This window comes from Caloenas nicobarica, chromosome 7, assembly GCF_036013445.1.
Source record: "Caloenas nicobarica isolate bCalNic1 chromosome 7, bCalNic1.hap1, whole genome shotgun sequence".
NCBI lineage: Eukaryota > Metazoa > Chordata > Aves > Columbiformes > Columbidae > Caloenas > Caloenas nicobarica.
Window position 1 is genome coordinate 17,835,225 of NC_088251.1, and position 23,540 is coordinate 17,858,764.

At 44.6% G+C, this 23,540-nt stretch overlaps 1 protein-coding gene across 1 annotated transcript; it reads left to right on the forward strand.

Moving 5' to 3' along the window:
* Positions 1 to 1,603: 1,603 nt before the first annotated feature.
* On the forward strand, positions 1,604 to 19,031 carry PKD2L1 (polycystin 2 like 1, transient receptor potential cation channel). Its single transcript, XM_065639022.1, has 15 exons — positions 1,604 to 1,898; positions 5,665 to 5,778; positions 7,123 to 7,250; positions 8,413 to 8,669; positions 9,537 to 9,761; positions 10,707 to 10,935; positions 11,202 to 11,372; positions 12,084 to 12,265; positions 14,471 to 14,591; positions 15,230 to 15,328; positions 15,995 to 16,116; positions 16,448 to 16,565; positions 16,829 to 16,965; positions 17,758 to 17,905; positions 18,897 to 19,031. Exons 1-15 carry the CDS (start codon positions 1,604 to 1,606, stop codon positions 19,029 to 19,031), a joined length of 2,481 nt encoding a protein of 826 aa, XP_065495094.1.
* The last annotated feature ends 4,509 nt before the right edge of the window (positions 19,032 to 23,540 follow it).

A 23,540-nucleotide genomic window follows, 5' to 3' on the forward strand; every position in this document is an offset into this window, starting at 1 on the left:
ACAGATGTGCACATCTGCATGTATTGCAATGGAAGTTCAGGAAATCAATGCCCTGCAGAGCAATAGTAAAGGTTATTCATCATCAAATAAGACTAAGAGATCATGAATATTTACTAATTATATTCTGGAAAGAAGCAAAAAGACCATTGTCTTGTAAAGGACCTCGTAATGTTCTCCTACACCCATTTCTTTCTGCTCAGCCAGAGTTGCACATGCCGTTCCCTGCGAGTCTGCAGCCAGCCAGTGAAATCCTCACTGAGGGCCATTGCACAGGTACATGAATGCAAGAGAAGTTTCCAGTGTTAGGAAGTATGTATTTATACCCATGCAAATGTTTATGGAAACTTATTAAGTTGTACAATACAGTAACAAGTTTCTCCAACACAGTAACAAGTTTCTCCTAACAAGGTCAATTTCATTATGTGCTTGTCTAAGATGTACTTCTCTCCCTCTCCACCTTCTCTTCCTCCTCAGATAGATTTATCTTGATGGATTGGAGACACAGAGGGGTGCTTGCTGATGCAGTTTCTACCTGTTGGTCTGCAGAGAGCAGCTTTTGCCTTTTGTTTTGGTTCCTCAAGGAGTCTCTCATGAGATGGTTTGCTATCTTAGCCTCTGCACATTCCTAGAATGAGAATGATCTCAAGTAATTCAAATGCAGAGTAAATCCAGTTGTTTGATGCTAGAATGGAGATACCCAGAGAAGACTTGGTTTAAATGAAAGGTAATGAAAGCAGTGAACACTTTTTATGCAAGGATTGCGTGTGGAGGAGATTTGGAGAGTTTGTAGGTAGGTTTTGGACAGTTGTCAATTGAAGAGTTGGATGTTTGCAGGTTAGGTGTAGGGTACAGGCTGAAGCTGACTTTGCCTGGGCAGTGCAATGGGATGGTGTGGAAAGCTGATGCAAAACGGGCTTCTGCAAGTGACCCTAAAACTCCAGATCCAGCTGGCAGCTCCAGACATTTCCTGCTGCCTGGCAGAGCTGGGGATGGGTCGTACAGAGCTGCAGCGTTACCAGAGCCCACTGGAGTGACGGACGGCGTCAAGACTTCCCCGACCCCCGGACCGAAGGGTCCCCGTCCGGCCCCTCTCCCCAGCGGCGCTTGCGCAGGGTTCCACCGCGGCCCCCGGCCCCCGCTGCGCCCCGCCAGAGCCTCACCTGGAGCTGAGCTGGGCTGCAGGCAGCCCGAGGGGGTCCAATTAAATCCCACCCGCTTCCTCCTCTTGCCCCCCCTCAGCCTCCTAGCAGCCCCCCCTTCCCACGGCGGCCTCTGGGTCTGTTATCTCCGTTGGGAAGGAGAAAAGGTTTCCTGGACGTGTTTGCTGGTGTTACCGGGTCTGCTGGGATAATAGGGCTGCTGGCGGTTCCTGACAACGGGTAGAGCCACCCCTCTGGTAGGTGTCACCAGCTGAGCTGCTATAAAAGAGAGAGAGAGAGAGAGAAGATCCGTGCTGTCTGTGGGAAGCTGGTGCTGTGCCCTCTCCTGGGTTGCTGAGGTGCACAGGCTGTTTGGCATGGACTGATTTTCTCATACAACTCCAGCTTGGGCAGGCAGCCTTCACAATTCTAGTTGAAAAGTACTTCTGCTGGCAGTGAGTGCCATGAGCTCAGCTCACCTAAACAGCAGAACTGCGAGCCACTTTAGAGCCTCAGAGGAGCATGAACTAGAGGCAGTGGGGAAGAAAGCGTGGGACAATCCTGTTTACAATGGCTCTCCCTCCACCTCCTTGAAGATTCAAGCCATCTACAACCCCAAGTCCATCCTGGAGAATCCCTATGAAAACTTTGAAGAGGTGAGGGCTCCACAGCACTACCAGGAAGAGCAGAGCAAAGCTATGGATGGGAAGACAAGTCCTTTCCTCAGGTGCTGCTTCTACATCTTCAGAGGCATCCGAGGTAAAGTTCTGACACCTTACTAAAAAGGATTTACTAGCCCTTGGGGAGAGTGATAGTATAGTGAGGGGTGGGAAAAGTGTGGGGATGCAGAAGGTAGAAACCCCATAGTGTCTGTGTAGCCCAGGAGCCTGCTCAACATCGACTAGCATTACTCTGGAGATCATCTTTGGCTGACCTGGAGGGAGCATCCTCATTCCCTGTGCCTTGCTGCAGCTCCAGGTCTGTCCTGTTACCTTTCCTACAAGGCAGGAGGTACAGATAGACTTAGTGGTGTGCTCTGGGTCATGCAGTGAATCTGTTGGCAGAGGTTTGGACAGAGCTTAATTGTCCTGAATCCATAGGAGACGTCACTTTGGTGATGAGACTATTCTGCCTTTGTGTGCATTTTCTAGATTGAGTGGTATTGGCCCCTATGTTACAGTAACTTACGAATATCCACCAAAGAAAATCTAGTAGTGTCAGGACTGAAAAGCAGAGGATAACAGGAAAGTATCAAACAAAGTTTTGCTTAAGACAGCTGAAAAGAAGAGGTGCTAGTTTCCGATCTAAAAGAGAAAGGGGAATGAAATATTATACAGGTTTATTCAGAGGCAATCAAAAACCTGGGACCAAGTTAGGTCTCCTGTAAGGATACAGCCCTGGGCAGGAATGTTTGTTGAACAGTTTCTTATAGAAAGCATAAAGTCCTAATACTGTAAAAACAGGAAAGACAAAGCAAGAAACCATATTTCTTGTGGAAATTATTATTTTCTTGCCAATGTGTCTTTTCTTTGTGACTTGGAAGGCAAGAACCTTTCTCAGAGCTGTACCCTCTAACAGCGCGTGTGGGTGAATAACAGTTTAGCCTCATCCTGAAGTGCACAGCACCTCCACGATCAATTACTTCTCACTTGTCATGACAGTTACAGACTAACACTACCAATTCACAGGGAAGCCAGAGCTGAGGCTTTAGAGGTTTCTCCTGGCCACAGAGCAAATACTGGATGGGCTTGGTGGGCAATTACAGATTGCTCAGAAGCAGTGTACCATTTATCTGTTGTTTGGTTGTTTTTTTTTTCCTAATATCCTTTCTTCTAGGCATTGTTTGAGACTTAAAAAGGAAAAATTAATCCATACTTAACATTAAGATTTCATTTGTGAGATGCCAGATTTGGAACTGGAGCATGCAAATGAAAATACCTGTCAGGACACTACAGCATTTCCTTCTTCAGTGACTGTTGCAGCAGTGTGTCCTGCCACCAAGGGTGGCAAACAGGGTTGTAGGACAGACCAGAGCTGGGAAAATGAGATCCAAAGGCCAGTGCAGCCACAAGGAAGACCCCTATCAACCTCACTGAGGTGTGGACTTTTTCCTTAAAGAATTTGCATCCTTCCTTTGCATCTTTGCTAGGTGCTCATTATTTTTTATTGTCTCTCGAAGTATTGCTGGTTCTCTTTCTCCCCTTCCATTTAATCACCTTAGTGTCTCACATGGAAAGTGGAGGTAGTAAAGATAAGTTGCGTTGCCAAGGACAGTGTTGGTGTGTTTTTGTTTTGTTTTGTTTATTTTTCTGTTTGTTTGTTTGTTTGGTTTTGTTTTGTTTGTTGGTTGGTTGTTTGGTTGGTTGGTTGGTTTGTTTTGTCTCTCCTTAAAAATGATTCCTTGGGATTATGTGCCCATAGCTCTTCAGGGGTACTGGTTGTAGTTGGCTTGTTGATTTATTTTCATGTCCTCACCAGCTACTGGGCCAGACTACCAGTGAGCAGCTACTGCTGCCACTGCTCAGGACTATTCCTCTCTAAACTGTGTCCAAGAAACTTCGTGTCCTCTGGTTCCTGCTGCCTCCTGCCACCACAGCTGTTTCATGGCCAGCCTACAGACACTCTTTGCTGGGTATCTGGGTGGCATGGTGGCTGATGAGGGACATCCAGCTTCCCACTGCCTTTGGAAGAGGATCTTCAGCGTGCACCTGAGATCATGAGCTAGTCACTTACCTGGGTTACAAGTCTGGTTTAAAAGCAGCCTTGGAACATAATGCTGATGTTGCCATTAATTCTTACCAGTAACTTGTTACTAGCAAGAACACAAGAATTAGAAACAAATTGTATTGATTGCCTGTTTTCTAGTTTTACAATTACTGGATGCAATCTGAAAGGGTACTGGACCAGCCTCATGGTACTTCAGGTATCATTTTGGGCAAGTCTCTGAACAAGTTTTCAAGGGTATTTGAGTGTTCCCGTATTTAGGTGCTCCTGAGTACACTTCTATGCCCAAAGCAAAGAAAGGCTGTGCTTCTGTTCCCAACATGTGGGTATTAGAGGTTCTCTGATTCATGGAAAATCAAATAAACCTGTTAAAAGATTGTGATGTAGTCATATAGAGAGATGAATGGGGTCATTTAAAAGTGATCTGAACAGATGGTTTGGTTGTGTCTCCTTGGGTTTTTCCATTGTGGAGACTCCTGTAGACCACATGCTACTCTCTCCTGCATATGGGTTAATCCACATCTTCTCCAGGCTCTCATTTCTGTTGCTGGTCTGGCATGTCCAGAACAGGCTATTGGTTTGTCTGTTCAGGAGTGAGGGTGGATGCTACAACAGTCACTATGACAGCTGATGATGCAAAAAGCTCTCTAAATCTGTTGAGATGCCAAAGAGCTATTGAAAGGAGAGGAGTAAATGTGCATGGACCACCATACCTCTTTTGCTTGCTCCAAAGAAAAAAGCTCTTTGTCCTCTGCCGGAGATGATTTCAAATGTGTGGCATTGGATCAGCTTTGATCCTGGCTTGCAGGCAGATGATTGTTAAATACTACTGGGGGTGGGCATCAGGGCTGAGCTCTCTAGAAGCTGCAGAAAGCAGCAAGACTATGGATGTTATTGACATGGCTTCCATCATGAGGCTTTCAAGTGGAAGTTCTTAGGCCTTTCAACTTCAAGAGCATTTCAGAAATCACAACAGAAAGCCATTAGAAAAAGAACAAATACACTAATGGTATCAGGCGGTTCATCAAAATATCAAGGCTCCTTTTAAAGGAAGTGTTTCTCTCCTTTTGATCAGCCCTGGTGACGTTTAATGAATTGCTTTCACTGTGTGAAGAAATTGAATCACTAGCTGGTGTGATTGGCATACCTGTATTGAAGTCAGCAGAGCTCCATTGATAGACATCCTGAAGACAATTTGGCTCTAAATTTTATGCTGAAAATATTGAGTTGGGTTATTTGATTGAGTCTTATGAGCTACAATAAATCTGCAAGAGTTTTTAGGTAAGGAAGGGACAAATATTTTGGGTCTCATGGTTCAATATTCACTAAGAGGACTAATAGTTATAAAGCTAACATCAGATGCAGTTCCGCTATGGGACACCTGTCAGAAGATCGGCTGTTGGCACATGAATGACTAAGATGAAACTTTGTGGTTTCAAGATGACCTGTGACAAAGACTGAGTTTCTGTCAAGAGTAAGCTGAAAAACAGGCAGGAAAAGATCAGACCATATTGAACTCAAACAGAAAACTGCAGAGTGATTTAGCAAAATAAGAAAGCCAGCATATTTCAGTTTTTGTCAGCCCCAAATCTTTTGTTCACACTGGAATGGTTCTTTTTAGGGATTATTTAACACATTTTTACAGCTCCTAGTCAAGTTTTGAAATGAAAAGTGGTTTTCCTTTGAAAAGTGGCAAAAATCCAACTCGCAACAGTGTTCTTTGGAAATGGGACTTCACCTCCTCACATGACCTTTGAGAATGGCCATCAAAACTCTCCTATTTCTTCCTTACACCCAACAGGTCTGTGGGGCACTACGCTGACTGAGAACACTGCTGAAAACAGAGAGCTTTATGTCAAGACCACACTGCGAGAGCTGCTGGTCTATATTGTGTTTTTGGTGGACATCTGTTTATGTAAGTGGCTGTCATATCTGATGGGTGTCTTGTCTGTGTCCACCATGAGAGGAATAATGTGAGGTTTTAGTATTAAATTCCTCACTCTGCTGTAGGTGTTGAATTTATTGTACACGCAGTCACTGCAGCAGGCAGGTGTGTCATTAACCTACAGAACAGCTACTGCACACAGAAGTAAGATAACTGACTGTTGCTCTAGACCTAATTGATATTGGCTAGTTTTAAACAGTATTTTCTGATCCACATTATCAGTTCTAGCCATTAACTTCCCAGTTCTTTGAGAATCTGCCCACGGTCTTTTCTTAGTTTCACAGCAAAAGTTCAAGACCTGGAGAGCAGCTCTTGAAACTTCCTGGGGCCAAAGACATAGATTTTTCCCTCCGAGACTGGAGGGGTGGCTGAGATGATAAAGCACATGACAGCTCATGGTGTTGTTCTCGGGTGGATTTAATGCGTCCCTGTACTGAATGCTAATGGGCTTTGTGTGGGTACAACAATGGCTGTTTGTTTTTTGGGAAGGTTCATTCATTATCACAAACGAGCACCTGTGGCATGGGACAGTGAAGAGGATTATATTTCATGGATACTATGGCAGAAGAGATAGACAGACAATACCAACCTGAGTTACTATCACACTGGCCCAGGGAGACAGTGTTTCAGTCACTCTTCCCAAAGAACCAAGACACACACACTGACGTATGTGTGGTCACACACTGACTCATCCAGAAAGGTGGGGTGGGGGAGCAGGTCTTGAATGTCAGCTGCTTTATTTTCATGGTACCCTTTCAAAAGTAGGACATGTTCTTAGTGATCACCATGATGAATGCTTTTTGCAGGAAGGAGCACTGGAGAGTTGAAACAACATGTTCAGGGAAGTTAAAGCCTGCTGCTGTTTGAGGTTTTGTGATAGATGAGAAGTTAACTGTAGCTTTCCACTTGGGAAAATGGAGTGGTCTCTATACATTTATGGATTCAAATCAGAACTTCAAAATCCAGATCATGGACTTTGTTCCGAGAAAGAAAATTTCTTTCACAATTTTTATCTGAGGAAATAGATTTACTCAAGCTGTTCGGTTGCATCATCCAATGGTCATCTCTGGCTTTTAGACTCTTATGGTCTGTTAGTCTGATAGTTTAAATTCTGCAACATGCAACATATAGGCTTGTAAATCCCTAAAAAGCAGAAAGTAGTATGATTAGAGTTCCCAAGGTTTCTTCTCTTCTGCCTTGCTCAGCTTACTTGCAAAAGTATAAGCTACACCAAAAATGAGTATTTATATATATTTATATCAGACTCCAATATTCAGGTACAAGGGAGGACACTCCTCTTGTCTCTTCTCTTAGTGACATATGGAATGACAAGTTCCAATGCCTATTACTACACCAAAGTGATGTCTGAGCTCTTCCTGCAGACCTCTACAGATGGTCGTGTCTCCTTCCAGTCCATTGGCAGTATGGCTGACTTCTGGGTGGTGAGTACAAGTCCGGCCTGGCATGGGGACCCCTGGGAATCTCAGCTAGACTCGGATATTGAGTTCCCTCTGGATGTGCTACCTAGTGCTTTCAGCAAGGGATTTTGCTGCCACAAGCTTTGGCCAGCTACTAGCAATAGTTATGATATCATTTGCATGCAAAATATCCGCTGATTTAAAAGATAGTTTATCCCTCTGAGCACTGTGGACAGAATACTGGCTATGCTGAGTGCTGTGTGTGCCCAGTACAGCCCATTCCACAGAAACTTACCAGCAAGACAGGCAGGACATAACAAAGATAAATTGCTGTGATATGGTGCTCATTGCACAGATAAGGAATACTGGCCCAGAGAGACCAAGTGACTTACTCCAGGTTTCCTTGTGGTAGAAATGGCTTTGAATCCCACAGTCCAATGTCTTCATGCTGGCGTCTTATTAATAAGCCTATGTCCCTTTTAATGGGCAATTGTGGGAAGAGCATTCTTAACCTGCCTGTAATTCATGCCTGAGCTGGTCTGATCTATAGATTCTTATGAAGAAGCTGGATTAAAATTTGCACTGACTTTTATCAAAGAGAATAAAGAGAGGAAAAGATGGCTAGGGTCTAACATATATCTGTCAAAGAACTGGTGAAGGAATAATATGAACCACAGTAAATATTGAAATATTGCAGCCACTTATCTCTGACAGTCAGCGAGAAATTGTCAGTTAGCTTTGTCTTTCCCTGCTACATTTAAAAAGTAAAATGAACTATGGCACTGTTGTTTTTTTCCCCACTGTTTCTAGGGCACCAGCACATCCCCTTTTCATAGTTCATGCCTCATTCCAGGACAATTCCTTGAGAAACGTGCTCACTGAAGTGGAAGGGACAAAGAGGCTTGCAGGGCCCTTGTCTATTTGCCAACCCAACAAGGTGCAGCAACTGTATTGCAGGCCTGTGAGAAGCCAACAATGACCCCACTGCCCAGCATTCCTCCTCCACTCTGTGGCTCCACCAGTCCTGGTCTTTCCCCTCCTTAGCATATATCCAACCTGAACTTCTATGACTTTCCATCTTGGGGAGTAGAGAGGGGTGGGTCAGGTCTTACTATCTCAAGCCCACACCAAGCAAATTCCTCTGATCTGTGGGCTATGAAGTTGTTCTCCTCTCTCTCCCTTGCAGTATGCACAAGGCCCCCTTCTGGATAATCTTTACTGGACAAAGTGGTACAACAATGAGTCCCTAGCAGCGCACGGCACCCAGTCATACATCTATTATGAGAACTTGCTGCTGGGTGTCCCACGCATGCGACAACTGAAGGTGAAGAACAATTCCTGTGTGGTCCATGATGACTTCAAGGAGGAAATCTCAGGCTGCTATGATGTATACTCAGAAGACAAGGAGGAAAAGGTCTCCTTTGGACTCATCAATGGAACAGCGTAAGTACGTCTGCTGTTCAGGATTAGAAAAATCTTTGATTTGTTGTTGCCCCAAATTAGTCTTTTCTAATTAAAATAAGATCTGCTGAGCCACAGGATGCCAGGATTGAGTTTTTCATAAAAGACTGCAATTCCCCTTGTAGTCAGTGGCAGCAAGTCCTTTTTGTGTATCAATATACAAGCATCGCTTTAAGGAAAAGCACAACAGAAGGAGTGGCAGCGTGGGACCTGTTGGGAAAGCCATGAAAAATCCAGTGGAGAATTAGGTAGAGATTGTCATCTGTTTTTAAGAGGGTGACAATAAATAGAGACCTTTGGGACAAGATCTATCAAATGAATGATGCTATCTGCTTCTCTCCTGGATTTCAGGAGCCAGAGAGAAGGAAGTGCACCTCTTTCATCTCAAAAAACTGTTTCTCTATAATAATGTGAGGTAGCTGCAGTTTAGTAACTCTTTGCTTGCTGCACGAGTCTTGGTCTGTGAACGAGGAGCTATTGTTCATAAAGAAATATGAGATGCCAAGTGTGTTCTCAGCAGAGGGTTGCGTGCAACATGGTAGAAGGCAATACAGCAGGTCTTAGGAGTAACCTCCATGCAAACAAGGCTGTGGCATAGCCAATGAACCTGCAGAATTTTCCCTGCGTATTATCACAAGTCATGTTGTGTTACTGCTGGGAAGCACTAGATTGGAAATCTCTCAATAATGAAGAACTAATGCAGGCTCAGACCTGGAACAGGAATTAAGTGACTACTCTTTCATTTAAAACTGCTCTGCCCATTGAAGATGTATTCTAATTCCTTCTGGCTACAAGGTCGTATCCAAACATGGGATGGTGATGCCTTTGCTTATGGCTTGTCTGTTGCAGGTGGAGGTACCATTCTGAGAAGGAGCTGGGTGGCTCGTCTCACTGGGGAAGACTAACCAGTTACAGTGGGGGAGGATACTACATAGACCTCAAGTTGACCAGAGAAGAGAGTGCTGAAACCCTGCAAATCTTGAAGGAGAAGTTGTGGCTGGATCGGGGAACACGAGCTGTCTTCATTGATTTCTCTGTGTATAATGCAAATATCAATCTGTTCTGCGTTCTGAGGTAAGCTGAATCCCACCTAATATTCTTCTGCCTCTTGCTGCTTCTTCAATGCCTATGGTGGATTGACCTTGTCTGGACACCAGGTGCCCACCAAGCCACTCTATCACTTCTCAGCGGGACAGGTGGGAGGAGAAAATAAGATGGAAAAAAACTCATGGGTCAAGATAAAGGCAGTTTAATGAAGCAAAAGACCATGTGTGGAAGGAAGGGAAAACAAAAGGTTTATTTATTCTGTACTTTCCATCAGCAGGTGATGTCCAGTCACTTCCTAGGAAGTCGGGCTTCAGTATGTGCAGGGATTGCCCTGGAAGACAAATGACATAATAACGAATGCCCCTGCCCTCCTCTTTTCTCTTAGCTTTTATTGCTGAGCAGATGTCATATGTTATGAAATATACCATATTCGGTCAGTTTGGGTCAGCTGTCCTGGCTATGTCCCCACCCAGGATCTTGCCCACCCCCAGCATACTGGTGAGGGGGGAATGTTGGACAGACAGCCTTCATGCTGTGCCAGCACTGCTCAGCAGTAGCCAAAACACTGGTGTTTTTTCAGCACCTTTCTAGCTGCCAATACGAAGCATGGCAGTATGAGGACTGCTACATGGAAAATTATCATCTCAGCCAGACCCAATGCAATGCCACAGTTTGCTAAAATGCAAATATTTTAATATGGTCCACCAGGGGAGTAGGACTGGATGGTATCAGTAGACGTTGTGTAGATTAGTAAGAAGACTTGGTTTTCCAGACATAACCAGTCACACTTCACTTTTTACCCTTTCCTATCATGGGCAGTGAAGCAACAGAGGTAGGGCTGCATAAACACATACATAACTCTTCCACTCACGGTTTTGTGGACAGCTCATGCTTAGGTTCAATACCTCTCAAAATTATCTAAGAGCCTCCCTTCCCCTGTTTGTAATTATCAGTTTTCTTGTCCCCTTCAAGGTTAGTGGTCGAATTTCCAGCCACCGGTGGTGCCATTCCCTCCTGGCAAATCCGGACAGTCAAGCTTATACGGTATGTCAGTGCGTGGGACTTCTTCATTGTTGCCTGTGAAATTGTCTTCTGTGTCTTCATCTTCTACTATGTGGTGGAAGAGATTTTGGAGCTACGTATCCACAAACTTCAGTACTTCACCAGCATCTGGAACATCCTGGATGTGGTCGTCATTCTGGTGAGAATCCTTGCACACTTTTTTTGGGTGAGCAACAGCAGAGAAGTGTAAGAGCCAAAACAAATGAAGGAATTGGGAAAGTTATCTAGACATCTTTAGAGATGTCTGAGAGGTTATGAAGTCAGGGCATCATTCAGTGCATTAAGACCTATTTCCATCCCCTTCCAGTAGACTGCAGCTGGGAAGTGTGATACCAAGGAATTCTGTGACTAATTTCTGCAGAAAGCATAGGCACAGCAGTCACTGCAGACTCTTCCTCTTTGCAGCTCTCCATCATCGCTATTGGGTTTCACATCTTCCGCACCATTGAGGTGAACAGGCTGTTGGGGGAGCTGCTGAAACACCCTGACACCTACGCAGACTTTGAGTTCCTGGCATTCTGGCAGACACAGTACAACAATATGAATGCAGTCAACTTATTCTTTGCCTGGATCAAGGTATTGTAGAGGGTCTCGGAGGTGCCAAGCTTCCAGTCTCAGACCTCTTCCTCTAGACAGCTTTGAGGCTGAGTCTTCCATCCCTCTGAATGAATGAGTGTAATAGCTATATAACGCAGAAGGATTTTCCTCAAAGTCACGTGCTGTGTTTTGCAGTAAATCCAGACAACTTTTCACCCTGCATTCTGAGGCCAGTTATTTGGAAATAAAAGACAGGGAGATGAACTCGGACATTGTGGTGTAAAAGTGGTTTTAAAAAGGGATGAGCACAATATAACTTGGTCCATCCTGTGGTATTTTGGATGATAATCTGGCAAACCAGGTTTTCCTTTCATGATGGCCACCCAACAACTGGGAATTACCCATCTGCTGGGATGGACTTTGCATTTCAACCGAAGGATCTTGTCATGGTGGAAAGCCGCACTGTGCCTTGGGACCTCGTTAGCCTCAAGACATTTGTCCTTAAAGCACTCCCTCTGTATTTTCCTTTGACACATGGAACAAAGTTGTATTTTTATGGTCCTACAGGAAGATGGTGACACACTTGGGACAAATATCCTCAACACTAAGCCACCATTCCCTTAGCCTGGCTGTCTTCTCAGTGCTTTGACTATAGTGAACCTCTTGTCTTAGTAAGCATGTGCATATACGAGAGAGACTGACCTAGCTGATGGTTTGATCTAACTTTGTCGCTATTCTTTCTTCTTGCAGATATTCAAGTATATTAGCTTTAACAAAACAATGACCCAGCTCTCCTCCACACTGGCACGTTGTGCCAAGGACATCCTGGGCTTTGCCATTATGTTCTTCATTGTCTTCTTTGCCTATGCCCAGCTGGGTTACCTTCTTTTTGGGACACAAGTGGAAAACTTCAGTACCTTTGTTAAATGCATGTAAGTGTGTAAGTCAGAACCATGTTTCTATCACTTCATCAAAAGAATTTTAACTACCTTCCAGCTTCACCCTATTGCAAATCTGAACGTCAGACACTTCTTGTATCTCATTGTAATAAAGCCACAATGGTTAATAAGTCTCTAGCAGTCATTTAGCTGTGACATCATCATGGACAAAAGAATGCAGTGAGAAAACTGAGGGTTACAGGCAGATTTCTGGTTGTCTGGTGTTTATCAGTAGGCATGTGAGTAGCTGATCCTACCAGACTCTGAGACTCCTTGCAGCCCTACAATTCAGTGGAAATCCCAGCATTTTCATGGGAGCATTTAGTGAGAAGTTGCAGTTTGCTGGAGATCAGATGGCTTTCCCTTGATGTGGAGTTGTTAAGCACAACAAGGGCATTTAACATACACAGTGTTTTAACATCTTTCTGCAGAATAGCATCGTAGCTCAGGTGATATTTAGTTTCTGTTCTGCAGGACCTTCTGTCACCTTCTCACATGCTGTGGGTACATAAAGGCGGTAGAATGGTGCTGTCTGACTGTCACTGAGACCTTGGCAAATTTGTGTTTTTATACACCAGCAGGTGGCTTTAGGCCTAGTTAGGTTAACCTTCTCTGTAATTCTGGTGGTAAGAACTAAATAGCTCAAAACAAGTGTTCTGAGATAGGCTCACAGTAGTGTGTGTTGTGGTGTGTGTTTTGGTGTTGTTGTTTTTGTTTGTTTGTTTGTTTTTTTAAGGAAGAGGCCCAGACAGAAGCTCCAGAGTTTTGAAATTCTCTGACTTCCAAATACACTTGGTGATCACATTGTTTCAGTGTCTGCACAACAGCTGCATGAAAACTTTTCTGTTTTCATCAGATAGTGCACTTTAATTTGAGCAAAGATTTCGAAGGAATACTGTTTGTTGCTACAAGGTTTTCACAGGGAAAAGCTCAAGTAATGCACTTGTCTTATCAAGATGATTGCTTTAAACACTGAAATGAAAAGTCAGAAACTTCATATTTGTATTATTTATAATGATATCTGCTTTGACAACACCTCTACTTCATTTCTGAAAGTTGGTAGTCATATAGTACAGTAATTTTAATACAAATTCAACATGAAGTTTTCTAAAATATGCTGTATAACTCTAAATGAGATTAAGCAGAAATTTTCAAAGCAAAAGAGATAAAAATAAATTCTTGCTGGAAGGTGACATTTCAACATCACTGAATTGGGACAATTTAATCCAAAGAAGAGGAAGCAATGCCGTATTCCTCTTCTTTAGACCTGGAAAACATTCTTAGCTCCCTAAGCAGTCCAAATGCAAGGAATCTGAAATGGAGCTTTGCATTTCTCAGGCAGGATTTTCAGGCTCTGGGCTCTCACAGTCCTTTTCCCTCCATGTGGCTTCCCAGTCTGTGTCTTTCTGTCTGTCTTTTTCATTATGATTTTTTTAGATTTCATTTTTTTTTAATTGGAGGATATTTTTTACAAGGGTCATTTCACTGATCAGTTTCCCATGAAGTCCCACAGATAATGTATTAAGATACTTGAGATATGGGGGATGACGAGTGGGTGGATGAGCCCCCACAGAAGGGGGTGTTGGGGAGGTGAGTTAAGATGTCCCGTCTGGCAATGTGTGGTGTTAAAGGAGGTAACTGCTACAGCAGCAGTTTTTAGCCTGTGTTCCACAGATCTCTTGCATCCAGGTCCTGCCTTTAAGGGCTCTACAAGAGATAGATAACTGGGATAAGCAAACTTCTCATCAATAGACCTAAACTTACTTCTTTATAGGGGCTATGAGTTGCAAAAGGTTGAAGAGCACTGTCCAGTACTAACATCCTCTTCACAGTCTCATGAACTCTTTTGCCAGAGAAGGCTTCAGTGAGTCAAACACCTTTATAAAGGAAAATTCAGGGTTTGTTTTGTTTTTGTTTTTAACTCCTGTTCAGACCAAAACACACTTTGGACAACCAGAAATTTGTGTGGAAACCATGTTTTACTTTCTAGCCAGCTCTTGCTCTGACCAGATCAACTCCATTCACCTCTGAAATACTATGGGTACAGTTAACTCACCAGTCAGACTGAGTGACTTAGACCCTGCTCTGGCTTGTGCCTGCAACCATCTGGGCTGCAGTCAGGTTCGGGGTTCACCTCAGGACTGTCTGACAACAAATATATGTGCCTTTGTTTGACCTTGTGCTCTTCCTCTCCTCCAGCTTCACCCAGTTTCGGATCATTCTCGGTGACTTTGACTACAATTCTATTGACAATGCCAACAGGGTCCTTGGGCCCATTTACTTCGTCACCTATGTGTTCTTTGTTTTCTTTGTGCTCCTGGTAAGCAAGAAAGCCCTCCTTGCCCCTGGATTGACAGCAGTATTTGAGACACCCCTCCTGTTAATCCCGGAGTTAGGTGCAGTGCAAACGCTTAGAGAGAAAGGAGGGTTCTGTCACAATAGCTTTGCAGTGCAAATAGATCGAGGTAGACAAAGAGCATGTCATTGCAACTGGGGATCTGATGATCAGGGTGATTAAGGGCCATACCCACATCCTTTAAGGTGAAGACTAAAACTGGCTGGGAATACCAGTAATGTGGCAGCTGAATCCAAGGGCATCAGTTCAGTTGCTCTGTAGCAGACAGTGAACAAAGCATGGGGGACAGTCTCTGGGAAGCCAGAGGGATGCTCCTAATGATCTTGGAGGAGAGGCTACCAAAGATGGTATTTGAGCTGGGTGAAAATGTACCTTTGGCCACTGCTTTAACTGCAAGGACCTCCTCTCCAGTGAGAAAACCCTGTGTGGCTGAAGTGGGCCTTCCCTTCCCCCGTTTTAATTTGCTCAAGGGATACCCCATGTAGAAACAGCTCCTTGTTTAACTGAGCCCTGCACAGCTATGTCTGTCTCTTGCTGCTTCAGCTGCTGGAATAGGCAAAATGCCTCATGCTTGTTCATCTCCTTTCTTCCCCTTTTTCTAGAACATGTTTCTGGCCATCATCAATGACACCTATTCAGAAGTCAAGGAGGAGCTTTCAGGCCAGAAGGATGAGCTGCAGCTCTCTGACATCTTGAAGCAGGTGATGAATAGTGAAAGCTGTGCTACTTTCTAGATAAATCCTGAAGCATTCTCTGGAAGTCTCCAACCTATGTGGAATTTACTAGAGAAAAACGGTGGTTGCCAACTCCAGATTCACCTTCTTGGTGCACAGAGGAGTCACAGTTCCTTTCTGGGATAAATCAAGCTCCCAAATCCTTTGGCAATAGGGAGATGAGAAAGCAGAGGTTGGGGAAATCCTGTTACTTGAGCATGTTGGTAGTGTTTCTGAGAGACTTTTCTTCTCAGGACAGTCTCTAGACAAAGCTCTTCCAGTCCTTGATAGAATGTACTTGGATCAATAAAATGGCAGGTCCTGTTTTGCTAAGCTAAACATATTACATTGCTCCTGCAAATCTATGGGGTTACATCTGGATTTCCCATGGGCAAGTTCCAGAAGAGATCCTGGAAGGTCACAGTTCTGTACTGTGGGACCAATACTCTGCAAAGAATGGTATTTGTCACTTTGAAGGCATGATCCTAGTTTAGAGATGGGGCTCATTCAGCAGTGTTGTATTCTTGCTTTTAGAAAGCTTAAATTTCCTTGTGTTACTTAGCATCTGCTCACCCAGATTGCATTGTCCACTCTGCACCATTTTTCACTGTTCTGCCTGAACGATTCTATATCTGTTTGCACCTTTGGTAACAGAGCTACAACCGGACACTCATGAGGCTGAAACTGAAGAAGGAGCGGATTTCCGATGTGCAGAAAGCACTGCAGAATGGAACAAAAGAACTGGACTTTGAAGACTTCAAGAACAGCTTGAAGGAGTAAGTGAGTCAGCTTGAAGGATGCCTGCCTATCCCTTTCTCTTGGTCATACAGGTAACTTAAATACTCTGGTTTTCAAGGCTGGGAGAGCAGTTAGCTCAGATCTGGGCAATGTAAGACTCAAAAAAACTCCAGTTATTATCTTTCCTGACATGTTTAATCTCCTGTTCTAAATGGGTTTGTATTGCTGTCTCTTTCCCATTCGGGATGTTTAGGTTTGTCACTGGCAGGAGGAAACAATACACTGATTTCAAAAGGTGTGCTCCCTCCACTGTTAGAGCCTAGCAGTGTAACTCAGTGCCTTGAGCTTTCTCTTTCTGTTCTTTTGCAGGCTGGGCCATGCAGACCATGAGATCACAGCAGCCTTCTCTAGGTTCGATAGAGATGGCAACCACATCCTTGATGAAGAGGAGCAACAGGAGATGAAGCATGACCTAGAGGCGAAAAGGGTAAAAAAACCCCCAAAATTAAAAAACAAAGGGGGCAAGGAAAGAAACCCTCTGTTTGGTAAAGATCACTTCAAAGTGGCCTTTGGAATCTTTGGGTTTGTGTTATAAACTAAGCAGACAACTTAAACAACTCAAACACAGCTCCAACTCTGCCTGGACAGCAGCTGAGTATATCACTGCCTGTGAAGCTCTGTGTTATTCACAGTGAAGCTGACACAGAGTTAGTATCCAGCTTTGCAGGAGTTTCTTTATCTGTCTTCTAGGTTGCTCTGAATACAGAGATTGAAAATTTGGGGAAATCCTATGGTGACAACAACCTGGATGAGAATCTGAGCTATGTGGAAGCAAGGAATAACCACGTCAATAAGGCCAGCTGGGTCTCCAAAGAAGAGTTCCAAGTGTATGTTTGTGCTGGTAGTAGTTTAATCCCTCTGTAAATGAGGGACTGATTCCTTGCTACTTTCTTCCCTGATGTAACTGTTTACACTGATGCTGGGCAGGTTCAGTAAGATCTTGTCCCTTTTTTTTATCTTGCACATGTGTAAACGAGCAGGTCAGGATAGAACTGAGACAGTTCTTGTAATGTAGTTTGCTTGTTCTTGTAAAAGACAGGGTTAAGAAATTTTGCTTTCTGCCTCTTGAATAACCTCTGCAGCTGTCAGCTGGCCACAGGCAATATGCTGTCATGTTTCAGGTCAGAAGGTAGCCCTGATAAATGGGCCAGGGGAAGTTGATACCTTTACAGAGGATCCTGTGGGAATAAATAAATATCCTTGATTTATAGCCTAGTTAGCCTTCATCCTCCAGGTCTGAGAATAACACTTGGCTGGTTTTTCCACAGAAGGAACATGGGATAAATACAGCACAGAGAATCAGGAGATCCTCATTCTGCTACTGAGAAACACTGAGCAATCCATGTAGGGCCATATGAAAGGAGAGGCAGATGCAATATTTAATAATGGGATTATATAGTGATCCAAACTGGTAGGGATCTATCCTAAGCAGAACCACTGATTACAGATGGAAACACAGTGTAGCAGGGAGTTATGTCTTCAGTGGGTATGAATGAGTTCTCCGATGTGGAGCATTCATTCCTGTTTGAGGTCTGGCCCATTTACTGTAAGATTTCAGCTGCAAATCCTGCTGTTTGTGACAAGAAAAATCTTGCAAATGCTCCCCATGTCTTCCTCAGCCTCCTGCAACGTGTGCTGCAGCTGGAACAGTCAATAAACAGCATTGGCTCCAAAATTGATGCAGTGGTGAAAAAGCTAGACGTGCTGGAAAGAAACAAGCTGAAGAGGAAGGACCTGTTGGGAAAGCCACTGGATAATGTTAGCAAGGTAGGTAGCCTTCCACCATGCATTTGAACCAGCTTCAGGGTAGGTGACTGGTCCTGCTATGTGAATGGACCTGGTATCATCTTTGCTTTCTCAGTCCTCATTGACATAAACCAGAAAGGGCTGGGCAGGGTCAGCATTTTGTATGATCAAGCCTCTTCTGTTCAAGCACAGTGACAAAAAGCTTCTTGCTTTTGTGGTCCCCCAGTTAACCATGGTAATCTTAAACACACCTTCCAGCTCCTTTGAGGCCATGCTAATTCCTGTGGCAGTGAATGCAATTCACTTGTCCTTAGTTTCTTTGCACCTACTTATCCTCAGAGGTCAAAAAAGATTATACTGGCCTTCCCAGCAAGAGCAGTTCATGATAGTGTTGTGGACTGTGATCTTGATATCTTTCCTGTGGATTAATTATCACACATGAGGTGGAAGATCGTTAGTGGTGTTCCCATAGAGCCTTCTCACAGAATTGCGACTTTTGCCAAAAGCTGCCTATTTTCAGCCAACCAGCATATTTGGGATCTTCAGCTTTAAAGTCAAAGGTAGAAAGCAAGTGGGAGCTGTGTCACTGCTTCATGTCTTCATGGCTTTCATAATGGTGACCTAGCTGAGTCAGAAAGAAGCCTTTCTTTTCCAGAGTAGTTTTGTGATCTCTTCCCATCTGAAGGAGTAGTTTGGAGGGTCCCAATTCTCATGTGAAAATGCCCAAAAGATTATTTGAGCATTTGCTTGCAGATCTGCTCTCCCTTGGTATTTCTGTGAATGTTCTTGTAGAGAGCAAAAAGATAACTGTCTAATACTTTAATGTACACTCATCAATGTATTGTAGCAAATTATATATTTGGTCTTCAACAGACAGGCAGGTTGTTCTAATTTATGGAAGAATATTAGGAAATATTTAAGTATCATGCACATCTTGCCTCTCTGCTGGAGTGTTGCCAGATTTCTTGGTAGCTTGTTAACAGTGCAGGTCGCTCTTTCTTCTGGTTCACAGGAGGAAGAACCCAGTCAGGAAGAGCTGCTGCCCCAGAGCCTGGACCAGCTGGGGAAAGAAGAAGCAGAAAGCTGGGGAACGGAACACGTACGGGGGAACAACCTGAGTGGCAACTCTTCCCAAAATGGGGTATAGCCCATCTTGCCCAGGTCAAGTGTGCCAGGATCTCAAGCGCCCAAGAACATCGAGCCACAGTCTGATGTGCACTTCTAGCAAACAGCCCAGTGCTCCCAGTCTGCCTCCCACCGTACTAAGTCACTGTCTGTTGTTTCCCCACTGTTAGAAAAAGCCAGAGTGCTGGATGCAGGTACTACTGTTGCCAGGAATCAGTGATGTGAAAAGTCAGTGATGCTCTTTTCCAGTGTTATGATGTATAATGACACAGAGCTGTAATAGAACTTTGGCCTCCATATCTCTGGAGTAGGTAGAAATTTGGCCTCTGAAAAGGCTGACACATAGTCTTTTATTTATCCTTTCCCAAAAAGCAGAGACCCCAGACCTCTGTGAAAACTTATGTCCAGGGTGGCACATTGTAACTTGTTCCCAACTCCCGCAATTGTCTGCAGGACAAAGATGTGGTAATCATGTAAACAAAGAATGATATAATAATTAGTGCAAGATGGAAAGGAGAAACTTAATTATCTGTGCCTACCTGGTTACCAGCAGTTTTGTTCTGTTGTAGTTTGTTTCCAGAATGCTTTGGTAACCCTCTCTGTGCCTTGGATTCAGATGTTGAGAAAAGAGGATGCTAAGACTTTACTCATTTTATGAAAATGAGATAGATGCTAGTTTTTCAATCACATGCAAAATACTCCTTTTCCAGGCATTTTTCACCTGTCTGAGACTTCTCTTCCTTGTAGTTTGTGCAGACTACTGCAGCTATAAGGGACTATTGGAAATGTATTTCAAATATCTTAATTGCTGGTGTTCTTACAATAGTTAACCTCAAATAGGCTCTGTAGGCTTAAAGCCAATGGAAATGCAAGTTGTGCCAGGTTGCTACTAACAACTCATATTAATGCTACACTGTTCAATGTGCTATAGAGTGCAGTGATAGGCTTAGTGGGGGTGTTGTGTAGTGGAATTTTGTATTGTCAGCTTTTTCAGATGGTGGTGTCAACCTGTCCTGGGGGAAAGCCTCCCTGGGAATGTCTGAAGGACCTCAGGATCAGCCCTGCCCCCAGAGTCCAGGGCTGCCACAGCTACAAAATATCATTGACAAACTGAAGCAGAGGGTCATTCAGCTGTCAGAGGCTAGCAGGAGACCTTCTCATCCAGCCCCCAGCGAGCTTAGATTTCAGCCAAGAGCTGTGCATGCAGGAACTGCAGGGTCTCACAGCTTGCTTTCCATCGGCTGCTCCTGCTGTTGGGGATAAGACTTATCTGTGAGACATTGCCACAGTTCTTGACTCCCAGTTCTACTGAATTCAGAACAGGGCAGGAACTTCTTACCTTCAGCTTTTCCAGCTGAACTCAGAACAGTGATGTTGCTTATTTCCTCCTACTCTAAGCATTGAAGTTATTGTCTTATTCAGAAGAAAATGGCCCATGTCAGGAGAACTTCCTGAAATGGGCCTTTTTTTTTTCCCCAAAATTTTAATTATACAGAAAATTCATATGTGAATTTCTAATTGAACAGAGGAGCTACGTGCTCTCTAATGGGCTTGAACAGCGCACACAGCCCCTTGTGGTTAATGAATCAGGTGCTCTGTGTGCTGAAAGTCACAGAGGAAGGTTCTTTCTTAAATTAATTTGTAAGACTGTGTTTTAGATCCTGGCTCAATAGCAGACTATGTTTATTGAGGCCTAATTGCAAAACAAAAAATATAGGCTGCTCTTTTGAAGTCTCTGAAGGAGTGCCTGCCTTTTCCAGAGACTCAGAATACTGAGTGAGGTCTTGAGCCTGCATTACTGGATAGATAACAAATACTTGGGATACTGATCTGTGAAGAACTAAGTCTGGCACTACAGGAGAGATCCAAGCAGCAACTGTCTGCTTCAGGGGGTTGATCTTGTGCTGGTAGAGTCAGTGGAAGATATGTTGCTGGCTGAGGCTCAGCTCCTTAACATAGAAACAGCTACTGTGAGGACAACAGGATCCTGAACTTGGGTCCTGCCAAGAACATGAAGGTGAAAGTGATGACCTCTAAGGCCTGGCTTTATGAAGCCTCAGATTTCTCACAGGGAGAGTGTTGCTTGCTTGTTCTGCTCAACAGAAAAGGTGGCACAAGACCTCCCTCTTTGCATTGCCCAGTGTTCTGTTCGCCTTCTGAGTTCTGCTAAACATCTGCAGGACCAGCCCCACGGATGACTCACCCATGGAGGCAGGGATGCTGCAGTCGCTGCAGCGCAGCACAAGAACCTGCAGTCACTACACACCAGGAGGCCATCTCCACCCCACTGCTCCTGCCTGCACAGGGACCCCGTAAGTGTCAGGGAAGGCAGGTGAGGCAAGAGGACAATGCTGTTGCAGCTGGACTCAGATCCACAGGACAGTCATCATCAGCCTCAAGCAATGTGGGATGCTCTTTAGGAAAGCAGGAGGGAAACAGTTGTGTTTGCGCTGAAGACACCTTTCCCCTGCAAAGGGAGAGCACAGAGCCCCATGGGGCTGTTGCTGCTGGGAGAGAGCTCTGCCCCTCACTCTGCCTGTCCATGGGGGCTCCCCGCTTCCCACTGACCAGAACAGTCTGGCAGCCTCCTCTCCTTTGTGCGAGGGGCAGCAGTCAGCCTGCCCTGTGGGGGAGCCCTGAACCAGCTCTGGCTGGGATCAGACAAGAACCACAGGCTGCTGTGGTCTCCTGAGTGTCATCGACAGCCTGGTCAGCGAGCTCCTTTCCCCCTTTCTGGCAGAAAGACTGCTCCCTTTGCCCCATGCTGTGATTTTGGTGGTGCTAGTGCTGCTCAGTGTAAAACAAGTTCTGTCACTGGCACATGCCTGTGCCTGCATTAGTGTCTTCTCCTGTACATTTCCGTGCAACTGTGTCTTGTCTGTTCCTTGTCATCACGCTGTCATGTATATGATGTGTCCTAGAGTAGGGCAAGGTAATTACTTGTCCCCAGCAATTGCTTGTGCGTGATTGTCAATCATGTACTCAAGCTGGTTGAGAAACAACATAAATACACTGAATGGTAAGTTCATGCAGCTTCTCTTTTCGGATGTATGTCGTCAGGACTCCTATCAGGAGCTGTTTAGATGATATATGTCTCATGGGGAAAGTAAAGTATTTTTTTCTCTACAGCAGGTGCATGGCTGTGTTTTGTTCCAATTTGTAGAGGATCGCCCTTCAAACTGTTGTGTCTGGCTGGGGAACCCCTGTCTTGCAGAAGACAGCTGAGCCTTGAGGTGCTAAAAATCTTCAGGAGGAAGTTTGGAAAAATATAGGGTGCTCTGAAGAGATATCACCACCATGGCTATTTGTGTTGGCAGTCGCAGTGGCCAGGGCCTGAGCCCCACTGTGGTAGGTGCTGTGTGTGCTCTGAAGGAAAGGCTTGCCTTAAGGTGCTCTCGGATCCAGCCAAGGTGGGAGAGAGTAGTGCCCACCATGGTGTCGAAGCACAAGTGAGGAACAGAGAGATTCATTGCTGTGTGCAGGGAGTGGCACAGCAGAGATGTATGAAAGTGGGCTCAGGCATCTGGCAAGGGGCAGCCCCAACTGGCCATGGCCATGAGCGTGTAAAGCTCCTGGCAGTGTCTCTTCTCTGTTTCTCTCCAAAAGTATAACGAATCTGTCCCAACAACGAGCAAGCCTAACTTTCCATGTTTGAAAGGAACATGTAAATCTGCCCCCAAATACAGCCCAGTTTCTGGAGTTACCTTATCAACCATGTTTAGTTTACCAGTAGATGTCAGTCAGCACCACTCATAACCCTTTGCACCTACAGACCCTTCTCTGTTCCATTTTCAAAGGAGGTTGGTAGCAAATCTCCCATTTGTTTTACTGAAACCGAAACACAGAAAAATTAACTTCTCAGTGGCAAAAGGTCAGAAGCAGAACCCAGGGTTTCCAAAACACACTTTATGACACTAGGTCCTCCCACGCAAGTATTCGTTGCAAACTTTGCCCATCTCTAGCAGGTTACAGTTTTCTCTCCAGCTTTCAAACAGGGTTAGTACAGGTTTTCCTAATTTTTTGTGGTCTTGTGAAAAGTCCTTCATATGTGCTAGTGTTAGCCTATGGCTGCTGCTGACCCGTCAGCCTTTAGCACAGGTGGCTTGGTTGGAGACTGCCCTGCCCCTGCCTGTTTTGCCAACACATTAGAGCAAGAGTCACTTATAAAGAAAAGAGCAATATCAGGGAACCACTATCAGTATTCATCGTGTTTATCAGTAACTAGGGAAAAGGGCGGGGAGAAATCAGCATCATCTGATGAGATAGCTGATTACAAACCCAGATGAAGTGACATGCTGTCCTTTTGCTGGTCACAGAAACCCTAATTCAGGGCCTCTAAACCTGAAAGCAAGGAGCCCAGCACTGGGAGAGCAGTGGAAGTAGGAGGAATTTCAGCGGGGGGCGGGTCCAGCCCCTCTCCTGAGCTCACAGGCCAAGGGATAGACTAAAAAGAATATGCCAGGTTTTGGAGACAGGTGGCAGAATTCAATGTTTGGGGAACCAAGCAGCCTTGCTCATGGTCCAGTTTCAG